The following is a 16,928-nucleotide window of genomic DNA, read 5'->3' on the forward strand; positions in this document are numbered from 1 at the left end:
AACATCGTTTGGACCCGTCATGTTTCAAAATATTGACTCAATTTCCAACCTGCTCGATATGACGCTGTCAGCAGAGAATTTGACGAATTAATTTAGAGAAAGAGCCCGAGAGGAACGCACGTCTCACTGTTCATGTGATAGAAACTTAATATTTAGCAAAAGTCACAAAGTGTCTTTAATTCGGCATTTTCAGAGAATTGTTTTTGTTTAATCTGAAAATGGAACATTTAATAAAAAAGAAACACATGTTGACATGTTGTTGATTTTCTATCAATGAATTTTAAAACGTGTGAATGGGGTCAAACACTGACGAGCGACTGTCACAATAAATTTAGACTGTTGTCTTACAGCCTTCATTAATTACTTATAATCCCTGCAGAAGTCAGATAACACTAATTAGACACTTCATAAAGTGATCAGCTCTGAAAAGGAACTTCTCTGTGGAAACTGCAAGCACTAAATATTTAATTTGTTTAAGGATTAGGCGCTCAAACCACACATTCAAAAAAATATATATACGACTTTCTGGGTCACAGTTTAGTGTAGTTCAGTACATGTGACACAACTCAAACACAAACAAATTCTAATTATAAAGTAATAACTAACTAACTTATTATCAGATTATCACCAGGATTAAACTAGAACATATTTAAAACTACTTAAATGTGATTTACAAGTAAATTTCAGCCATGCATGTTGTAGCAGAGACAGTGTCCACGGTGCTGCAGACTACATTTACATTTACTGTAACATCCAAACACTACACAACATTTTAATGACAACACATTAGATTTTTTTCTAAATATTCCAGTTAGTCTGTTAATTGTTTTTAAAAAAGGCAAAGTCAACAGAAAAAAATAACCATCAGTGAGTAGCGTGGATGATTTAAAAAAATGTACGGCATGTGGTTATAATGGATAACTATTCAAATCCACCTCCTAAGCATTCACATAAAAGCCGAACACAATCGCTCAGGTTACGTGTTATACTTTTTTAAGGATAAGATGGTCGTAACCGATACTTACAGTACACACGCTTTTATTTTGGACTTTAGTCTGCAACGGCACCACCTCCTTTGACCCTCATGTGCTGCCGTCCTGGGTCTAAAGCAAAATTACCCCGGATCATAACAACAGGTCCCGTCCATTACATTTTTTTCCTGGCGACAATGGAAGCAGCTCGGACCGACTCCCTCTCCCCACACACACGGATGCTACCGAGCAGAGCACGGAGTCGATACTGTAGCACACGCTGAAGGGCAAACGGCTGGATATGTAAATGTGGGTATTTATCAAAGCGCATATTAATGCGATATACTCCGGACTATTGTTAAGTCCCACGTGGACTTTTCCTTTGCTTAAGTTGACAAGCTTTTCTCCGCTCACGCCGATCTTTAGCGTGCGTAAAGCTGTGCGTAATCTGTGCGTAAAGTGGATCTGCATACGTCGCGGGGCAGAATTAAGATATCACCGCTTTATTTATGATCCTTACAACTCTTATAGGGACAATATGCATACTCCTGCGAGACAGTCTGTTTTGTGATCGCATAATCAAAGTGGGGAAATTGCTGTTTCATAGCCGCGCACTCTTTGTTCGCTGCAACAAAAGGAGAGAGGACTATATTTCTGGATCAACTTTTTACGAGTTTTATCGTACAATAACCTTTGCATAACAACTATTTTTCTCCAGCGTTGCCCGAGGCACTGCGCAGGCGCGCTGGCTGCTTGCTGTCACTAAGACATTTTTCTTCACGTTGGAAACTGTCACTGGTGACGTCAATCACCAAGCGCTGACCAATTAGAGCGCAGGGTGATTGTTTAGCTCCACGGGCTGCAGCGCCTACCATGAATCTCTATTCAGTATCAAAGCGTCCTGCTGCTGCCTCTCAACCGAATGGGATTCCATGTAGTCTGCAGATAGAATTAACTTCATAAAGTTTTTTTTTTTTTTTATTTATTTTTCATTGCGATTAAAATATATTTGTCATCATCATTATTATTTTGCCTGCTGTCAAGTTATTCCAAAATTAGGAAGTAATGAGCGTGGATGCTTTGGGAAGCCCCGTGATGGACCCTACGTTTTCCAAACGGAACACGGCGCTGAGATTAGTTGACTTGGCAGGGGCTCACCACCATCACCATCATCACCACCATACCCCTCAGAGCGTGACAGGCTTCCCGGGGTTCAGCAGCCATCCACACTCAATGGCTCACTCGCACCCTGGGGAGATTACTGCGGAACCCCGCCTGGGGCCGAGTCCATTCGGGCCAGAACACATGGGGCACTCCGCGGCCCTCAAAATCAGCCCAGCCCATCATTATCCCCACCACCATCACCACCACCACAATCATCATATGGCAGGCCACAGTGAAGTGGTCTCCAGTCAAACGGGAGCTTTTGGCCCGGTTCAGGCGACATCGGTCCCTTATTCCATGTCTCACACGGCCCAGGCTCTATCCGCAGGTAGGGACTTCCTCATCCGGAGAGATCTGACGGCTCAAGCCATGCCGGTGCTGACCGACCAGACTGCAGGTTCCGCGTCTCACCACGGAATGTTTGTCTCAACAACAGGTAGCTATCCCGGACACTATGGCCATCACCCCGACGCTGGGAACCATGCCCTCTTCTCCGGACTCCACCACGACCAGTCTTCCAGCGGATCCCCGGGTGGCCAAGCGTTGAGTGGACAAATAAGGTTAGGACTACCTGGAGAAATGTACGTTAGGTCTGATCACTTGAGTCAAGTGGCAAGCTCCAGGGCTGATCCGTTCTCCGCCTCGCCGTTGCATGGCTACGGTGGTCTGAATCTGAACATGAATCTGAGCGCCCACCACCACCACCACCACGGAGCCGGAGCCTTTTTCCGCTACATGAGGCAGCCGATAAAGCAAGAGCTGATCTGCAAGTGGCTGGAGCCGGAGCACGCACCGAAGAAACTTTGCTCGAAAACTTACAGCACCATGCACGAACTCGTAACGCATGTGACGGTGGAGCACGTCGGAGGACCGGAGCAGGCGAACCATATCTGTTTTTGGGAAGAGTGTCCGAGGGAAGGCAAACCATTTAAAGCCAAGTACAAACTTGTAAATCACATCCGAGTGCACACCGGGGAGAAACCGTTTCCATGCCCGTTCCCCGGCTGTGGGAAAGTGTTCGCCAGGTCCGAGAACCTAAAGATCCACAAAAGGACGCACACAGGTCAGTAGTTGAATTTACAGAATGAAATGTTGTGAATGTGCCTTGATAAAAAAAAAGAGAAGTAAATTGCATGTTGAAATCAAACCATCCAGCCAGAGTGTGCAGATAAGTAAGAAAGAGTAAGCATATTTTTGCAGATTTAAAAAAAAATGATATCCTTTACTGTTTTTTTTTGGGGGGGGTTTACGCATTACAAATGTCCTCTGATGAGCAATTAATCAATCCGTGCCTGCTGGTGGATGAGGGCGCAACAGCTATAACGCGGCCACCTGTTTGTTGTGAGCTGCCTCAGGTCTAGCAAGTTTCCCTGAGGTGGATCTTTTGGGGGGATTACGGTATACGGCTCACTCAGTCCGCTTGTCCACACCACAGCACAAAGACTGAGGCCCACGTCAGCCTCTTGTCCAAGCAGCTCAGTGCATGCCAGACGTGCACTGGCAGCAAAGTTGGAGTGGTGCATCTTCACATCCATTAACTGTTAATGATGATGTGGTGGTGGTGTTTTTATTTCCCCCACTCATTCCAGCCACTTGTTGCTCTTTGTGGTCAGAACTTCTGTGTATGTGCCTCTATTGTAGCAGCAGCAGCAGCAGCAATACTGATATTTATATTAATCACAGTATTTGTTTGGGTTTTATTGCTTCAAAGCTGCAAGGATTGGGAATGTTTTGTTTTCCCAAAATGTGTAATCAAACATTTGGATTCTTGTATTGACTTCAGTTTCCAAGAGCATTGTTATGGCAGCACCTTTTTTTTATTTTTTCGAACCCCTGCAACAAGTTGACAAGTGCAGACGGTTCTGATAATTCAGCAGCAGGTTGGCTGAGCTGCCTGCGCCTCTGTCCTGACTGACGTGTGGACAATGCAGCTGGAGTCATGCAGCTGATTTGCCATTAAAAAAAAAAACATAGAAAGGCGCAATATGGCCGCCTGGCTCTGTGACCCTGCAGTGACGCGCTGTGGAGATAGGGGAGGGAAAGAGAAAGGCCTCGAAATGTCGAGTCAGACTTGTAAATTTATACAATGATGCGTTCCCCTGTTTCTTTTCCCCTATGTGGCTGCATGTCACTCCCCTCCCTCCACTCCATTTCTTGCACCTTATGTATTATTCATATAATTTGCTCACATTACCTAAGTACAAATCTGTTAAATTATTTCTGTGTGTTGACTCCCAAGGGGCCTGGTCCTTTGGTATCATGTTTAAAACCTATCCGAAAGTGTGGTTATGACTGGGGCTGCCCCTGGGGTCTGCTCCTCGACGCTTTCTTGTACTACACTAATATCCTTGATTGGCTCTCTCAGCCCAACAGCTGAAGGTCAAATTGATATTCAACCAGCAAGTGTAATTAGACAGAGGCAATTACATATTCTCAAAAGCTTTAATCGCAGGAGAGAGAAAAAAAAAAAAAAATCAGCAGTGGATGATTTCCCGTGTAATTTATTCAGATTGTCTTTTTTTTCTTCTTTTTCTGCCTTGTCATAATCAGGTAGAAATACTTGTTATTAAGACACAGAATTAGAGCCAGTGCACATGCATGAATCCAACAGCAGACAGGCTGCGTTAGCACACAGTGGGGACGAAGCCTTTCTGTGGCGGTACTTTCATTTATCATTATTTTCAGTTGGGTTCCGGCCTCCTCCGCCTGCAGTGCTCATGGCTCGTCTGTTTTGACGTATGTCTCCATGCGTGCAGACGCCAGGTACAGACCCAGGACGGTGGGGGGTGCAGCCATGTTGACACCAGACCGAGGCTCGTGTCACGTCTGTCCGAGGAGGCAGACTTTTAAAAAAAAGTGCAAGTGTTCGAGTGTGTGTTTACTGTAAATGCACACAACGAGATTAAACGTGAGAAATCGACAAAAAAAGGGCTCCTCACAGTGGCTGTAATTGCGCATGCGTAAATTATGTATTTGCAGTGTTTTTAATATATACCTTTTATTTTTTTAGTGACAGATACTTGGATACGTGTTGCTCAGTTTATTCTAAGCACATAAATTGAGGTCACACACATTGTAAGTGTGTTAAAGCATTAAATATTTATGTAAAGTACTGTGGCTGCTAGAAATGGCGAGGACAATAAAATGTAAACCTCATATCATGCATTATAATGAACACGAATGGCAACGTTTTTTAATTTTTTTGAATTGGTTGATTTGCATCTCACTGTGTCACCGTCACTGTTAACAGGTGAGAAGCCCTTCAAATGTGAGTTCGACGGCTGCGACAGACGCTTCGCCAACAGCAGCGACCGGAAAAAGCACTCCCACGTCCACACCAGCGATAAGCCCTACAACTGCAAAGTGAGAGGCTGCGATAAGTCCTACACGCACCCCAGCTCCCTGAGGAAACACATGAAGGTGCACTGCAAGTCGCCCCCCCCCAGCTCGGGCTACGAGTCGTCCACCCCGTCCCTGGTCTCCCCCTCCTCCGACCTGGGCCGGGAGCCAGGGGGCTCCACGGTGCTGTCGGAGCCGGTGGGTTCCTCCCAGCCGGCGAATTTAAGCGAGTGGTACGTGTGCCACAGCTCAGGTGCCAGCGGCGCCCAGACCCCCCCCAGCGGGCCCTCCACACCCGACCCCACGGACGAGCCCCCTTACAGGGACCCAGAACCCAGGGACGCGTTCTAACGCACCTCCTCGGACTCCTGAGCCGCCGCTGCAGAGGTGACAAGAACACATTTTCACAAGCTTCACTATTGTAAATGGTTTGGCTTCGGTGCCTGCACGCCTGGTGAAGGCCCACTGCCCCCCCCCCTCCCTTTGATTTCTGGATGAACCACCGAACAGACACCCAGAGCCAAGAGACGCATTTTAACCACATTGGAAGGAAAATGTGTAAACGTTAAAGACGTGCTAATTTCCAGGGCACAGTAAAAAGAATATATTTTCAAACCTCAGCTATTACGCCCGGACTGGTCCACTTGTGGAGGGGGGAGTCGTGTAAATCCGTTAGACTATGTGGTACTTTATTGTATAGGCTAGGCATGTTGGTGTAAAATTATTTTGTAAATTCGAGTTTCTGACTTCAATATGCTTTTATTTATTTTTCAATCCGATATCGAGGGGATTTTTTTTTTGTATTATCGAACCAAAGTGCATGTTTCAATTCGGGCAAAAAAACCCTGTACATTTGTAAATTTTGTAATTTTCGATGTGTTGATGTTGATAGTTTTTTGTAAGGGTCTGTTTCAGAGCAGTGTCTTTCTGCAGTTATTTGTACAAACGTTTTATGTTTACAGCACCCCCCCTACTCTGTGCAAAGGCTCAACTGTTTCATACGCCTGCAGTATTTGATATACAACCGTGAAATTCTAAATGTTTTATCAAAGTGGGCATTTTGTGATTTTTTGTATCATTGTCGTCAACTTTTTTTGTTGTTTTTGTTCCTCTTTTGAATATCTCAAATCGAGTGGCACTCAAAATGCGCACCGAATTGCCTTGTAATTTGTGAGTATTTTGAATAAATCTTGTATGACAAAAACGTGAGAACGCTGCTGAGCCATTTGGGGTTCATAAAATTTAAGTATCGTAAAAAATTGGGAAGATGTGCAATATGTTTCTTATGTCACTTTAAAGGGGCATGTCTTTACGAATATTATTTCCATAAAAAGAAGAAGAAGAAAAAAAAGGAACTGTTGCTTCTTTTTACGCGCAGGAAAATTCCAATAAAAAAAAAAAATCTGTTTTCCAGGTGCAGATAAAACCGCTGAAATCCAAAGAAATATACTCGGTAACAGGTCTTTAAATATAATATTTAAACTTTTTTACTTTCCAAAGTGTTTCGTGGTTGAATAAAAAAACAAGGGGTTGTGTGTTTTTAAATCGTGCTCCATTTGTGTAAAGTCTTACTTTCTCTGCTGAGCTGGGGTTTGATGCAGACGTGGGCAGAGGTTGATGAAAGGCAACAATATTCTGATCCAGACTTCAAAGAGCGTCGCGCACAAAGAGCCATTTTTTTTCACGACGGTGAATCCTCATGGTGAATTAAGATTTCTATAGCAATAGCCAAGTCAAACTCAAATGATATGGGGCCAAGTCCGCGGACTGAGAAGCGCGCTCTAAAGAATGTAATATTTGCTTCCCATGGGGTCGGAAACGGTAATCTATGTCCTTTATACTGGAGACGAGGGCAGTATAAAGAAGAAAAATATATTCTTTTGCTCCGGGCCTACTTTACGACAATCAAAGGGGAAGCCCCTGAAACGCAGTTGTCCCACACCATAATAGACTCGCATTGCAACAGGGCCGAGCTGCTCAATGGATAAAATTAACAATAATCATATTTTAGCCTCAATACATGAAACATGTCCTATGAAACCAAGCTGTATATCATGATTAGTGCACATTCCAGCAATAGACGTGTGCATTAATTATTCCAGCTTTGAAAGTGCAGATATATATATATTTTTAAATATTTATCAAATTAAATATGCTACTTTTAATAAACAGCTAAATCGTTTTTAAAGAAAAGCTTAAGAGCTTTGTTGTACTTGGAAAACTTTCGGCTGAGAGGTGGATTTGACTCCACACCGGCGCAGACTGAAAGTGGGTGGAAACAACAAGGCTACAACTCTTCCCTGTGCGTTTATAGAGTTTGGTTAAGTGCATGACAGTTCGCTCTGTGGAAGAGGCCCAGCTGAAAGCAGAGAATAAACACTAAAGAAGCCAAATAGAAGAAGATGATGATGCCTCTTTTGGCACCAGCTCTTGTGCGTAAAAGGGGGGAAAGGAGGAGAGAAAGGACGAAGGAAAACAACAAGATAGTTGGATCTCAATTGAAAGTGGGAGTCTTTGAAGTGGAAGTTAATATCAGAGGGATTCTTCTGGGTCGTCTGAACAACGTTGATGACACGGAAAGCCTTTTGTCACCGATTTGTTGGGCTCCTCTCTATTGGGCCGTCTAAAGCTTTTAGTTCCAGCCGTCAAAATGGACAAGAACTAACTGAGTCGCGTAAAAACATTTTCCATTCAGCCGCTGAGAGTGAAGGATAAGCAACACTTAAAGCGTTGTTTCGTCAGAAGAAGAAGAAAGAAAGAAAAAGAAAGAAAGAGTGTGAGGGGGAGAGCGTTAAAACAGAAAGGTCCGCAGCGAGCGTCAATTAGGAATGGCGCACACTGCATTTTTTTAAGCCAAGGTATTTCGGAATTTGATCTTCACCGCAGCCTGGAAGTAAAAAGAAAAGTGGTCGTGAAATAATTTGGAGGGAAGAAGAATAAAGAATAAAATGCTCCGGAGCTGCAGAAGCTTAGTGACCTTTACGCACAGTAATTTATGACTTTGACCAAATATAAACACGCAGGCTTCAGTCAGAAACTGAGCTGGATCAGAAGAGTTTGGTTGGATCCAAACGACTTCAGTACATAAAGTGCTGAGGGAACAGGCGAGCTTTTACCGCAGCAGATAAAATGTGACGACTGTTTGCTTGATTGTAAAAAGTTCAATCCCCGGCGCGCAGACATTGGATACCGCAGGCTGCCGCTACAGCAGCGTAATAAGAGGGGATCTCTTTAACAACCGATCCCGGTGGGTTCCCCCTGCCTTCAGCCGAGTGACAACGTGACAGCGTCTGATCTGATATCAGCCGTGGGGTCAAGAATCAGGAAAAGGTGTGTGTGGGTGTGTGTGCGTAAAGACAGAGGAGGAGGAGGGAGAGGGAGAGAGAGAGCCATGTGCACTCCAAAAGCTCCAAACAGGAAAGCGAAGGCACAGGAAATACATATTCACTTTAATCACAGAAGAGAATGCTTTAAAGAAAGAAATAATAAAAACTAAAGAAAGCCAGAAGGAAGGGGGAGGGGTCGAGCTACCAAAGTGCAACAAAAAGAAAATGAATCCATTTCAGCTCTGGCTCGGCCTCTCTCCGCCGCCACCGCTGCATCCTGAGGCTCATTTGAGTGTGAAATATCATTTCTTTGTAAAAAAAAAAATAAATAATGGAGGCGGTAATCCTACTTCCGGAAATTGTCCGGCATTATTGAACAAAGCCCTTTTAATAGGGGGATTAGCAGTCTAGGAGTAAAAGCCTCACTCACCCTCCTTCCCTGCCTCCCACCTCCCCCTTCTTTTTCCTCCACGCTCACCCCACGCTCCGACACCACCATCAGCACCTCCACCACCAACCAGGTCATAATTATCAGGAATGAAGTGGCCGAAATTGGCATGGAGGATAAAGAGGAGAGGGCTGGGGCGACAGGTGCAATATACAGAGCCACCAGGCAGCAGCAGACCTCTGGAAACACTGAACACAAGCATGCATGGGTCATTTGTTTGAATGCTTTATTATAAAGTCTACAGACAAACACAGGAGTTTCACCACTTTACCATTTTATTATCTATATTTTATTATAGCATGTGCATTCTTAAGGGAGCATTCCACTTTGTTTATTAGACTTCCATGGCGTGCGCAAGGAACGAGGTCAGAAGGCAAATTACGCACACCCACAAGTTAAATGCAGCCATCAAGCTTGTCATGAATATTGAATATTTTTACTCGAATGTAATATTCTAAGGTATGGCTGTACCACGAGGTTCCATCGTAAAGATTAATGACAACCTCTCAAGCTAAATGAACTGTAATCCACCTTTTTTAAAACCAAGGTGAGCGCACAGAGCAGGAGACACCCCAGCTGTAGCTTCTGTGCAGGCACACATGTGAACCCCACTATCCTAGACCCCTGGAAAACAAAATCAGCGACCCTCCTCCTCCTCCTCCATGGATTACCGCCATGCACAGATTTCAGGAAACTAAGTTATTTTACTTCCATGGATGAGTGCGCTCTCCAATGCCAATCAGCCCCCTAGTAACCCGTATAGGCCCGAACACGGATTTCTAACAACCTCCGTATTATATGGCGGAATGTGCCACATAGTTCACACCTGCGTTCTGAATAGCAAGCCTCTTTCAGTGTATGATACGCCTGTTGGCCTTGGTCTCAATGCAGCTGCATGAATGAATCAGCGACCCCGCTCATTTGGCTCCTCTTTTGATCCGAGGTCTCCTTCCCTCGCTTGAAGTCGAAGCCTCGCCTGCAGACGGTCTAGTTAGCGAGAGCTCTGATGACTTCTTTTATCATATTGCGAGTGGAGTGGCTGCATGTATGGAGGCCATATAGCGCAGAGGAACTTGTTGCTGCAACGCGAGCAAACACATGGATCTAAATATTTTTGGAGTCTATTCAGGAGAGGGAGGAAAATATGGGGAAGTAGAAACGTGCAGAAAAATATAAACACCACCCCTAAAGGCGCACGGATTATTTTCCTGCTCCTTTCTGCAGATTCCTCTATTTCTAATATTTGTTTAGCAGGAAATTAAATAAAATTATTGCCAGATTTAACAATCCAAGTTCAGGGGCTTGAGCGCTATATGCAGTGTCGTGTATTGGCTCCACATGACCCAACACTCCACATCCATGAAACCGAGCCATGCATCACGCAGAATAAATGATTCCGAATCCATGGGACTTGCCCTTTTACGATTCCGTCGATCTGGCGTTCAGCAGTGGATCATAACTTGAATTGATCATCCTCTGCTGACCTCTCCGTGATCTCCCAGCAGCAGTCATGGCGAACAGGTGTGTGTTAGTGTCCGTGGAAATTCTGCACAAATAAAGCAGTAAATTATACTTTGAGAAAAGTAAATTCTGAAATGTTTAAAGCTCCAAGAGGCCTCAGCTCTTAAGTTTTCAAGACAATTCTCCAGTAGGGAAAAAGTGGAGACAGTCAGTGATGCAGGAATAAAAAATAAATAAATAAAGTGAAATATGAGAAGAAGGGGTGCACACACACAAGTAAATGGACCGTTTTAGAATAAAAAAAAACCTCCTACTGGTTTAGCCAAAGCCATAATGGCAAAAGTGCGTTTCTCCACTCGATAAAAGAGACAGTATATCATCATATATCAAAATAACCCAGAGTGTGAGGAGATGCAAATGCTCTCGACATTATGAATCATTGGTTTATCTGCACTATTTCACACGTCAGATGTGGGGAGATATGTTCCAAACAGACACAGTTTGAGAAGAAACATAATGCATGTGATCAGTGTAGCAGGATCCCTAAGACTTTGGGTCATTTCGCCATCTCCCGCAGGAAAACACATTACCCCCTCTCATATTTACATACTCTCTAGTATTTGTCAAACATTCATAAATTACAAACTAATGAAATGTTCGACGGTCCTTGGAGATGGAGCTAATGAAGACATAGACTTTTCCTTGCTTTCTGACACATCTTTGTCAGGTTTAATACCATTCGCTCCATCACGCTCTATTAACTATTATTATACTTATGTCAGGCCACCGCTGACACGTTACGACACCGGGATCACCTGCAGGAGGTGGGCACGCCATGGGATATAAATGGCCTCAATCCATAATGTCAGTAGCCTGTATACAAGTATTGCATTTAACTGAGATTAATATATATATATATTAAGGGGAATTTTGGAGGAGCAAACTGCACGAAAAACAATACAGAATATCTTAAATATTTTAAAATTTAAAAATAAATACTTGGTTTTACGCATTTATCAGTGCCTCAAAAATCTGAATACGTTTCCCAAGGACGAAAGGAGGAGGAGAAAAAATACGACAGAATTATTTGTATATTTTATCCTTTAAAATCTATAAATTTGAATGCATGATTTGTTAATATGGATCTTTTTTTTTGTTGCAGTGTGTGTGATCACAACGTCAAGAGCCACTTGGACTGAACCTGTGCAACGAGGAAGAGGAGGGGGAGATATTAATTATGGAATGGAGTGTCAGGCCGAGTATTTATTTATTCATTCAATAATTCCATAATTCGTTCGTGTTATTATTATTGCTTTTATTATTATATTTTTTTCTTTCGAACCTTTCCCATCGCTTCACACTTTCAAAAAACCCACAAACACGAACTCATGGGACAACACTTTAAAATGCAATGAATGGGAGGTTGCTGTTTTTTTTTTTGTGTGTGTATCACTGCGACAATATAGATCCTCGGAGACGTGATTATTTGACAGAGAAAATCCCCAGCGTGTCAAGGTTGTCATATTCCCCCCCCTTCGCCTCAGTGTCCAATGCAAATACCGTGCCATAATCAGATGCAGCAGCATGACGCGTTTATTACTTTGTCAATCATCTTGATGCGACTGTATTGAAACAAAGCGAGTCCCACGTCCGGTAATAGAATTAAAGAAGAAGAAGAATGAAGGAAAAAAAAAAAAGCTTCTTTTCAGCAGCTGGCAATTTCACTTTGACGCGTAAAACCACATGTAAGCGGCGACTCAGGTCAGGGGTCTGAATCTGTCGCTGAGAACTTTATATACTCACACACTCACTGAAAAATAAATATTAATAATAATAAGACGTTTTATTTTAAAGTCTCCAAATGGCACTTGATTCTGTCCAAAGCAGGATTTATTTTTTTCCCCTTCTCCTCGACGCTATACGCGAGGCTTATCCTCTCTGTCCGTGAGTTAATTCATCAAAAGAAAAAGTTTCAATAAGATTTTTTTTTTGTGTTGCTAAGTCGACCACTGCGACATTCTTCGAGCCTGCTCTATCTTCATAATACTGATTTGTGTAGCCTAGGAAACTCCTCAGACCAGAGCAGCACCAGAAAAAAGCCCAGAGGGATTTTCTTTTTCTTCTTCCTCCTCCATTTATTTCTCCAAAATTCGTCCATTAACTCTGGATTTAAGAAAACACCACAACTAGAGACAAGGTTTTATTTTATTTTTGTCGTTATTCAATTGAAGGGCTACCAAAAAAACAACCAGTGCAGCAGCAGACAAGGTAAGTGTCGTTCCCCCTCCTCACACTATGGCACAATCCATAGTAAAAAAGAAAAAACCAGTGCACATGAGTGGTATGTGTGTGAGTGTGTTAAGAGCTGTCAGGAAATCAGCCTCTCCGAGTCCTTACCCGGCGTTAAGGCTGTCTAATTTCTCGGCATAATTAACTTTATGCTCAGAATCAATTGTTTCCTGTACACAGCCAGGGTCCAGGACTGCCAGCGGTGAGAGGCCTATTTGAGCATGTGAGAAAGCAGGAAGCAAACCCTACCTGCCACTCATTAAGGCCACAGAAACTCAATACAAAGAGGGGGGGTGGTGAGGGGGGAGGGGATTAGACCTGCTCGTTATACCTGCCGCGCAATTAACACTACTTATTCGTCTAATCCCTCTGTTCTAGAAATAATTGGAGTTGCGATAATAATAATAATAACACCCCCCCCCCAAAAGCAGAGGAGAGGAAACCGCACGGGCCATTGTAGAAAAAAAATTACGCACACTATATTTCCGCTCATGGTGATTAGAATAGTAATAATAATAATAATAATAGTGTGTTTATTTTGTGTCCTATGACGTAGATTTCCTCTCACTTCCTCTATTTCTTGTAAGTGTGTGTTGGTGAGGAAGGGAGCACCGAAGAATCTGCTGCTGATTGGGGAAGAGTGCTCTTCCTCTTATTTTCCAGGTAGAGAATCAGCATCTTCCTCCTCCTCCTCCTCCTCCTCCTCCTCCTCCTCCTCCTCCTCCTCCTCCTCCTCCTCCTCCTGCTCCTCCTCCTGCTCCTCCTGCAGTTAGTCACATCCCCTTCACGGAGACGGTGCCACTCTTTTGTCCCCGTTGTGTTGTAGGTGAATCGCAGCACACTTGAACTGAAAGAGGACTTGACCTTTTGCCTTTATGTCCCGCCACCACCCCACAACCCCCCCACCCCCACCCCAAATGTTTGTCTAAATCACAATTGTCTTTTGTGAAGGGGACATGCGCTGGCGTGACGCGTCCCATTCAGCGGATGGGTGCTCGCAGTCAGACTGGGAGAGAGAGAGAGAGAGAGAGAGAGAGAGAGAGAGAGAGAGAGAGGGAGGGAGAGAGAGAGGACGCGTAAAGGTGTTTGGAAACTTTTGTTTTTTGGGCACAGAGGATAAAAAAAGTGACCAAGCGAAAACACAACAATCCTTGTTTCCATGTGTGATTAACTCCTCGCTGCTGTGAGTGTAAACACCCTTTAGAACACACGCACGGACCCCATGCGAAGCTGCAGGAGCGTGCACGTTGCAGGAGGGATGAACTTGTTACCAGGGGTCTACCTGAGTCTCTGCTGGATGGACACACGGGTCAGTGGAGCTGTGGGATGTGGGATTCCTTCAGGTTTCAACAAACACTGACCTATGTGCTAATTTCCTCTAAGTGGATGTACTCTGCAAATTCGAAAAGAATACATGTAAAGGAAAACAAGGGCAACTTTTATTGGTTTCTCTTTAAAAATAAACTGATCATTTCAAAACGAATTCACTTAAAAATGAAAATTATATCAAACATTCTAAAACACAAAATATCAAAATTTAATACTCATAGCATCCTTCTGTGTCATGTATTGTTTTACCCAGGTGAGTCATTTTGTTAGAAGTCATTTTAAATGCATAATCATCGATTTATTCACCACTTAATGTAAATCAGTGTTTATTCCCTTCAGCCTTTACACAGTTTAAATATTGACCCACAATTGTTTGTCATTTTATTTTTTCATAATTTACAAACGTTAAAAACAAAATGTTACTAACATTGATTTGTTTTGGTTATGCAAAGTGTGTCAATCATCCAGTTTGACACATCTGTGCGTGTGTTTTGAATTTCGGTGGTTGCACTTTTAAAACTTTATCCCACAATATGATTAAAACCTAATAATGTTCACGCGTAAACTCGGCATACAATCGTGGAATATGAACGTAGCACAGCAGCGAACATTGTCTGAGCCTCTCTCTCTCTTTCTCTCTCTCTCTCTCTCTCTCTCTCTCTCTCTCTCTCTCTCTCTCTCTCTCTCTCTCTCTCTCTCTCTCTCTCTCTCTCTCTCTCTCTCTCTCTCTCTCTCTCTCTCCCTCCCTCTCTTTTCCACCAGGCTCTCCACACGTTGTAACACTCTTCCTGTCTCTCCTCCCTGTCAGTTCTTCTCGGTGTCTTCATTCAGCCTGGCCTCAGTTGCTCCTCCGTTGCTCAGTAAACTGCGGGAAAGTTGCTTGGGAGCGATAGAAACCCAAGTGCAGCCCAGTAAACTGCTGCTGTTTATGACAGGAGGGACAAGCTGCAGCCTACAGAGCAGCAGATGACAGATGACAAATAAAAAAAAACACCACAGAGACAGCAGAGGCCATTTTCTTCCTCATAATGCCTCTTCAAACGACTCCAGATATGATGATAATTACACTGCAGAGTGTTATTGCCAGTATTTACCTTTTTTATATGGTTTTGCTCATATATACATTTACATAATCCTGGTGTTTAAGCACTTAATATGTTACTGTAATTTTTTGGAATTGGAAGAAGTGTAGGCCACTGCAAGAACAGGACTCATTCAACTTGGGAATGCAGACAAAAAATGACCCTGTCTCTCTTTTAAGGTCACCATTATAAAATGTGCATTAAAATCACCAAGTAAAACAGAAATACAGTATCTGACACCCCAGAAAATTTGAGTATCATCAAAGCTTTATTTTCCATCTTTAAAAACAAAAACTTAACTCCAGTAAATCATCTTAACTCTTGTTTTAACTCGTGTTATTTGTGCTGCAAAGTACAACTGCAAGCATCACATTCTCTGCTACAAAAAATTGAAATAAACCAAGACCCTCTTGATGGGGAAAAATTGAAAAAAATCTTTATTAGTGTGGCTAATGTGGCAAAGACTGTTGTAGCACACTGGCCTAAATCAGTGTGACTTTAACCAGTACTATATGTGTATGATACAGTTCAAAATACATTGAAGAAGACAGTTACACACAAAAACATCCTCACAAATGTACGTATGAAACAAATCAAGTAATAAGACGCCATCATAATCAATTTCTGCTTTCGCTTTGATGCAGTGCCTTCAAAAGGTGAACTGGAAATATAAGTGCACCAGTGAAGTGTCACTAATAAACACACACACCAGCCTGAGCTATACACTACAGCATGTGGCAGTCACATCCAGGGGGTGTGGGGGGTGTTACCCCAAAGAGGAGCTATCACACCCTTCACAATATTCACTTCTGTATTGTTGTACAGAGGTGAAGATGTGAGAGTGAAACAAGGATTAACCATTTGACTGTGTGACACGATGCTCCGGCTCTCCAGAGACACACACCGGAAATCATAATTAATGTTGAGGGCAGATTTAAAAAAATGTAACACAGACTGTGGCTGCCTGCAGGGCACAAAGGAAATGTTTGGAATTCATCATAGTCTGCAGAAAGACCTGGAAACAGAGTCACTGCTCAAGTCTCACTCTTGCTCTGTGGTATTTCCTCTCTTTTAAACATTAATAACAAGCTTCACTCTCTTATTTCTCCTTTAAAAAGAGGAACATGTGTACAAATGTGCTGTTGGACTTTAAAGTGACTTTACAGTAAGTCGTGTCTCCTGCTTTTGTTGTCAAACCTCTTTTCTCATGTAGCTGCAGGATGGTTATTTATTTTAATAAATTCCACATGTGGGATATAATAATTCCCCATAACAATGAGTGTAGGTGTTTCTCATGAGGTTTGACTGTGCAGAGTCACTGCAAATCCTCGTGTTCGTTGCAGTGTATGAGCTGCACTGATGATTTTGCCATTAAGCTTCTTTTCCTCCCTCAAACTGGAACGAAGGAGGGGTCAGACACAAAGTCCTGACTCCGTATCATCTCCTCGTCTCCATAACTTTGTTCCTCTCGGTCCGCAGATCAAAAGCCTCTAAAATTGGTGTCCCGAAGATGAACATT

At 43.1% G+C, this 16,928-nt stretch overlaps 1 protein-coding gene across 2 annotated transcripts; it reads left to right on the top strand.

The window, feature by feature from the left end:
* The first annotated feature begins 2,036 nt into the window (after positions 1–2,036).
* zic4 (zic family member 4) lies at positions 2,037–5,825 on the top strand. 2 transcript variants are annotated; one of them, XM_061094056.1, is made up of 3 exons: positions 2,037–2,463; positions 2,572–3,198; positions 5,386–5,825. In XM_061094056.1, the coding sequence occupies exons 1-3, from the start codon at positions 2,037–2,039 to the stop codon at positions 5,823–5,825; spliced, it is 1,494 nt and encodes a 497-aa protein (XP_060950039.1). The 2 variants fall into 2 exon arrangements, with proteins under 2 accessions (XP_060950039.1, XP_060950038.1); XM_061094055.1 differs by having other exon boundaries at positions 2,037–3,198.
* The last annotated feature ends 11,103 nt before the right edge of the window (positions 5,826–16,928 follow it).

This window comes from Limanda limanda, chromosome 20 (assembly GCF_963576545.1).
Source record: "Limanda limanda chromosome 20, fLimLim1.1, whole genome shotgun sequence".
Classification (NCBI taxonomy): Eukaryota; Metazoa; Chordata; class Actinopteri; order Pleuronectiformes; family Pleuronectidae; genus Limanda; species Limanda limanda.

Coding starts and splice junctions, on each gene's coding strand:
- zic4 (XM_061094055.1), top strand. CDS start 2,037: ATGAGCGTGGATGCTTTGGGAAGCCCCGTGATGGACCCTACGTTTTCC. Junction 3,199..5,385: donor CCACAAAAGGACGCACACAG/GTCAGTAGTTGA, acceptor CACTGTTAACAG/GTGAGAAGCCCTTCAAATGT.